Source organism: Dipteris shenzhenensis, chromosome 12 (genome assembly GCF_047967505.1).
Source record: "Dipteris shenzhenensis isolate YYH24624 ecotype China chromosome 12, Dip_SZ_1.0, whole genome shotgun sequence".
In the NCBI taxonomy this organism is placed as follows: domain Eukaryota; kingdom Viridiplantae; phylum Streptophyta; class Polypodiopsida; order Gleicheniales; family Dipteridaceae; genus Dipteris; species Dipteris shenzhenensis.
Genome location: NC_141607.1, coordinates 8,776,327 through 8,782,674, shown reverse-complemented (window position 1 = coordinate 8,782,674; position 6,348 = coordinate 8,776,327). Strand labels below are relative to the sequence as shown.

Below are 6,348 nucleotides of genomic sequence, written 5' to 3'. Positions count from 1 at the left end.
TGCTTCTTGTTACATTGTTTACAACATTAAAAAAAAAAGAAAACCATGCTTCATCACACGCAACCATACAAACTGCTTAAAATATAAAAGATGGGTGGCATAAAGAAAACCACATATTATTGTACATTGTTGGACATACATGCAAACCAAAAGTAGCACAACAAAAAGAAAACTATTACATACAATGCATACTATAACTGAATGAAATCTCCTATCCAAAGTTCACTTATTAACCATTCACGCGTTTATTCAATGCAATATTGAACTGAATGAAATCTGCTATCCAAAGTTCACTTATCCAAACCACTCATGCATTTCTTCCACGCAATATTGAAACTAAAAAACCCAAAAACTTAACAAAACGAAACCAATGCCACTGAATTATCAACAATAATGATAGAAAACAATTAGGAAAGTTGTTCTTCTTCCAAAGTAAAGACACAGAACGATCAATCGATTAACAAACGGCTACCATGCAAAGCGTGTAACAGTTTGTAAAATTGTATGAAATCATTCTTCCCCATAGCACAACCAACCTACCAACAAACAACTGTCATGCAGACTATGATATGAAACTTGTAATGTATCCACCAAACGATCAACAAACCGTCACCCATCATCCATGAAAGATGTATAGTACTTAACGAAAACTACATAGAAGTTGTAATAAATCATACTTCTAAGCAGATCGATCCACCAACAGCGCAAACCGGAACTCCAGACGAATCCACAAAAGATTCATCCACAAACAGCAAACGACAACTCTAGAAGAATTCACGAAGGAATAACACAAGATTTCAACAGTTGCTTTAACTGCAACTGCAACAAGGTACCCTACTATTCTGGCACAATATTTCTGCAAACGTTTCGAAAGCAGAGGTGAGAGAAAAATGTCAGCAAATCACGAACGAAAACATAAGAAACAATTTGCATACCTTCAGCGTAAGCCCCGCGAGCCACAGCCTCAAACGCCTGATGAAGAGAATGCTTGCTTTCTTTTTTAACGGGAGAATTCTTCAACAACTCTGACTGCTTGGGAGGTTTGCTTCCATAAGAAACCACAACAGGAGAACTGACAAATGAGGGTGACCGTGCCGAATTAGATTTATTGTTTTCCTCTGCCTCTGTACATGCATAAGTGCTTGTCAACAAAACGTTTTCACAAGAGTAACCTTTCATCACTGACAACGCGTCGTCATCTTCCATCGGCATTTTTCCAGTAACACGTTTTGCCATCTCTGCATACCAAGTCAAATTCATCACTAGCTGTCGTGAGACCAGACATCGAAATATACTCATTGAAAATGAAACAACCGGTTGAACTCATGCACAGCCATCGCAAGAAATATAAATAACGAACACTGTATTTGGGGAACTCCAATCCCGATATGCTCGCCTGCAAACGAAAGAAGACATGAAGGGGAACTCCAATCTTGATATGCTCGCTTGCAAATGAAAGAAGACATGAACACTGGATTTGCAGAACTCTCGCCTGCAAACGGAAGGAGAGACCTCGCACCCATGCACAATGAATGGAGAATAGGACCGAATTTGGCGAACTCCACCAATCAGGCATAACCACGTGGCGTAAGGTCCGCATGGCATCAACTCAAGTCACGTGGACCAATGAACGATTTGTCGCCAAACAAAAAAAGAAAAATAGGTATTTTTGCCCGGGTGTTGTGAAGCATTTTGCCTGTGTGGTAGTTCACACTACCTGGTGGGCAAACCTTAAACAAAGTAAGAGGCAACTATGGCCTGCAAATTGATTGGCTTGATGGGAAGGCAGTCAATATATGGGTTCATCTGACTTTCTTGTGGCCTTTTTCTTCCGCCGGCCATCTTTTACCGACAAATATTTTTGGCTGCCATGTCCGGCCCCGTATGCTATTGGTCCAACGGTGCTTGCGCCCCTTCACATTGCATTTTGGAACATCGCCGCCGGCCTAGTCTGAACCCTGCCTAGGGCCTACCCATAACAGGTAGGCCAAAAAGAAATAGAGCGTGTCTAAATATAGCAATGGAGAAAGACTTCAAAAACGAAGACAAAATACATGCACTTTTTGGCTTGCCGCCGATGAGTAGGCCTTAGAGGGCGGCGTGCAGAAGGAAGTACAGCAAGAAATTGCGGCATAGAGAATAAGGGGAAGAGCGAGAGAACACTTCAAAACTCTGAGTCTGAGATAAAGTTCCGATAAAGTTGCTGCTGCAGTATTGGGAGGTGCCTCGGCGATTGGCAGAAGAAGTCCGCATCAAGCGGAACTCCTAATTTTCAGCTTAACTTCGGGGAAATCCCCGATGTTAATGGATGCATTCCTACAGCCGAGGAGCAAGGATGATTTCCAGGACATTCGCTATTCTTCGCCTCTGCGTAAAATAGGACGTAGCAAACCTATACGTGGGAATGCTCTCTTAGTGGACGAGCTGAAAGAGAAAAATGGTGAGTTTTGGTGAGTTTTGTTATTTATTTAAGTGTTATTTTTGCAATTGGTTGCTCTCATACTACATGGTGGGTATTGGTCTGTGGCTCATTCCGAAATGCATGACGCTCACAGTCTTGGCGGCCTGTGGCTGATTCGTCTTTGCTGTCTCGTTTTGATGCTGTGGCGGTGTTGGAGACCTTGGTGATGGGTGTTCTTTGGCGGCCTCTGAGTCTTCAGCTATGGCTAAGCTATGGTTGTGTTTGAAGCATGGAGCCTTCAGCGTTCAGCGGCTTGTGTGGATGCTGAGAGAACTCTGGGCTTTAGGGGTAGTGCAGCCTCTACCTAAACGATAGTATTCGTCCAGTTCGATTGCGTTGTGTCTTTGTTCGTTCTTAGCGCGTGTGTTGTGTGTTCCGCTTCATATTCTCAATGGGCAGGGGCCCAAACGAAGATGTGGCATATCTTGCAAGTGCGTAGAATTTGCACATTCGCAGCGGCATCTAGAGTGGGGCTATGTTGGAGCGGTGGGATGTGAATGTGATGCTGCAAAATTGGGAAATTGTTGCGCAGGGATGGATGTTACTGAGGAAAATGCCTTCGATGCAGCTCGAGTTCGTCAGGTTAGGTGGAGCAGGACACAAAAAGGCGTCGTATGAGGGTGGTAGACTTGGTGAGGGTGGAATATCGGGATATGGTAGATTCGATGAGAAGAAACGAGAGAGATCTGCACAGTCCGGATCAAAGAGCAGGGAGAATTGGAGCAATTAGCCAATTTGGTGAGAAGAAGAGAGAGAGATCTGGATTCTTGGATCAAGAGCAAGGAGAAGTGGAGCGATTAGCAGAGGAGAGGCCTAACGAAAGTGATATCTGCTCAGACAGAACCATGCAGCGCATGAGTTACTAGGAGGAGAGCTGACCTGGAGAGCAGTTAGGGACCCCAGATTGAATTTGAGATTAGCAGAGATCTCTGCTCAGAGATTGAATTTGAGTGATTAGCAGAGATCTCTGCTCAGACCAAGAACAAAACAGTGCATGAATTCCCAGAAGGGAGAGCAGAGCATGAATTACGAGGAGGAAGAGCTAGAACAGACGGGAGAACCCAACTTGAAGAGAGCTCGCTCCAGAGGCTGTGCTTGTCGGCTGTAGCTACCCTAATATTTAGATTGAGCTCCATGGCTGCATCAATGATGTGTGGAGATTGCATCGACTCCTCGTGCAGCGATTTGGATTCCCAGAGCGGAACATCACCGTGCTGATATATACAGATGATCGCCTCCAGAAGCCCACGGGCGCCAACATCAATCACGCTTGTCTTGGCGATGTCCTCGTCTTCCACTTCAATGGCCATGGAACTCGCCTCCCCCGCGAGACCAAGCACCCAATGATACTAGCTACGATGAATGCATAGTCCCTTGCGATTTGAATCTCATCAATGGTTTGATTTTCTGTCACACTTGCTTCTGTGTTGCTTGATCCTTTGCATCTGATCGATGCCTCAAGCTGATGAACTCTTCCCACTCTGAGAGATCGCACTCAATTGACCGTCGTTGCCTGTGGCATCGCGCATGTGAGCGTTTTACTGCCTTTGATATAGAATCGTCAGATTGTCCAGCTCCATATTTACATCTTGCTATAGCCCCTGATTAGGCAGATGAGGCTTTTCCTGCCTCTTTTTATTATGCGTAAGGTGGGGAACCAAATCGATGTTTGCATTCAGCCAGTATTTGTGATTGCAGCATCATGCTAATGATGATTTCCTGCTTCTAATTATTGCTCGCAAGAAAGAAAACTCTCCTAAATTATGTTTTGCATTCAACCTCTGCCTTGATTGCGGATGATGATTTGTTGATTGTTGCATAAAAGAAAAAAATCTCTTTCTGAAATTTTTTGATCTGTGCTTGCCTTCTTATACTTCTAATTGTGGCATCATGCACATGTTTATTTGTTGCTTCTCCTTGTTGCAAGCAGATGACGACTTTCGAGAGATGGTGGAGCTTATCCTTGAGGGTGCAATCCTAACCCTCGTCTCTGATTCCTGTCATAGTGGCGGCATGATAAAGTATGAAAAAGAGATCGGAGGTCACCCATCATGGAAAGATTGCCAAGAAGACCGATTCAAGCCTGATGGGCCTTCTTTCTGATTGCATTCATGTCGCTTTGGATTCTTTCTGATTGCATTCATGTCGCTTTGGAAGACCATGGCATACACCTCCCCTCTTCTGTTCATGGTTCACACCATTCATGCCATCACCTTACTCAACAACATCGCATTCTAAGCCAGCATGGCCACTGCCGCCGCACATGCAAGAAGATGCAATGTACCGGCACGTGACATATCGGGACTGGGGCATGTCAAAAGAAGAGCCTTGCCCCTTTCTGTGCTCCTAGAGTTGCTAAGGCTGAAGTCAGGCAAGGCTCAAGCAATGGATGTGGGAACCATCAGGGCAACTCTTTTTTACATTTTTGGGCAAGAAGCAAGCTCCAAAGTGAAGAAGTTTGTCAAGATGCTGGTGCAGGGTAGGCAGAATGGGGGAGGAGGGTCTGCTATTGTTGTATTTGCACAACATTTCCTGCAGCAGAATTGAATTCGCTAGGCAACCCCATCCCGGCGTACCTGAAACCTGCTCTGTATATGCACCTTGCAGGGGGCCATCATCAACAGAGCTCTCAGGAAGTCTATGCAGGAAGCAAAATTGTTAGCCAAGATCAGGAAAGAGGCATTCTTATCAGTGGGCTGCCAATCGTTTGAGACGTCAGCTGATGCCAACCCATCTAGCAATCCCCTCCAGGTTTATGGTGCCATGAGCATTGCAGTTCAAACCATCCTCGCTCAGCACCCCAAGCCCTTGTCCAACCATGAGCTTGTCTCCCAGGCCAGACAGCTCTTCAAGAGCCAAGGCTTGTCCCAACACCCTGGCCTCTACTGCAGTGATGCCTATTCCAATTCTGTCATCTTCTTGCCGATAATGATGATATACAGGTAGAGGCTTTTTGCAGAGTGACTCGGGAAGTTTAGATGCTTAGCAATCACTGCTGCCTCCTTCAATTTACTGAACACTTCCTCCTTGAGCAACATTACCTGTTGCTTTCTCATAGCATCATGTCCTGGGGTGGTGATTTTTGTGTGTGTCATATGTTGTATAAGAGATTCCCATCATCCGAATGGAGAAGATAGTAGCACATTACATTCTTTGCATATGTGATCATGTTTTCTAGCAGAAGCCTTGCATTACAAGATGAATATATAGCCTTGCATTACAAGATGAATATACAGCCACACTTTCTATCCTAAGAGGCACCATCTTCTTGAAAACCAATACTCTATGTGAGTAAGGGTGGACTACACAAGGTGGTCTAATGAATGTGGTGAAACTCATTGCATTCGTCAACCGTGCATGTTTGTTGTTCAACTATAAGATACTTCAAAATGTTGGTTTTGCTCTTCAACAATAGTTCAAAAACCAGAGATTCTAGAATCTTTCAAACCCAGTTTGCAGCTTATCTTTTGATGCTCATGAGAACATAAGCGTAGTTTTATTTACTCAGTTAATTTTTTTAAAATCTCTCTCTTTTTGGCTGGTCCCAAAGGGGGTAGGGCATAGTGACCGGTTTGCCTTGAGAAAGCTACAAATTGATTTATTTATTTTTGTGTTGAGGATTTTTGTGATTGGTTGTGGGCATGTGATCTCCACCTTTTCCTCCTTTTTTTTTGCCTCTATTTCAAGTCAAGCCACTTGAACATCGTTTGTGATCTCCACCTTTTCCTCCTTTTTTCTGCTTTGTATTTCAAGGCAGGTCACTTGAACATCGTTCAACTTGTTTTCTTTTTGGGATAAACATGCCGGCTTTTATTACGAAAAGACAGAGGGGGGAAAGTCCCCGACAAAATTTGGCCTACAGAGGGGCATAATCCTAGGCCTACACT

General features: G+C 44.2%; 1 protein-coding gene and 1 pseudogene across 1 annotated transcript; both read left to right on the top strand.

The window, feature by feature from the left end:
* Positions 1-2,554: 2,554 nt before the first annotated feature.
* On the top strand, positions 2,555-4,784 carry LOC147895772 (metacaspase-7-like). The gene is made up of 2 exons (XM_087382991.1): positions 2,555-2,749; positions 4,392-4,784. The coding sequence occupies exons 1-2, from the start codon at positions 2,674-2,676 to the stop codon at positions 4,562-4,564; spliced, it is 249 nt and encodes an 82-aa protein (XP_087239117.1). The 5' UTR covers positions 2,555-2,673; the 3' UTR covers positions 4,565-4,784.
* Positions 4,575-5,595, top strand: LOC147895771 (metacaspase-5-like; annotated as a pseudogene).
* Positions 5,596-6,348: the final 753 nt, after the last annotated feature.

Coding starts and splice junctions, on each gene's coding strand:
- LOC147895772 (XM_087382991.1), top strand. CDS start 2,674: ATGGTTGTGTTTGAAGCATGGAGCCTTCAGCGTTCAGCGGCTTGTGTG. Junction 2,750..4,391: donor GAGAACTCTGGGCTTTAGGG/GTAGTGCAGCCT, acceptor TGTTGCAAGCAG/ATGACGACTTTCGAGAGATG.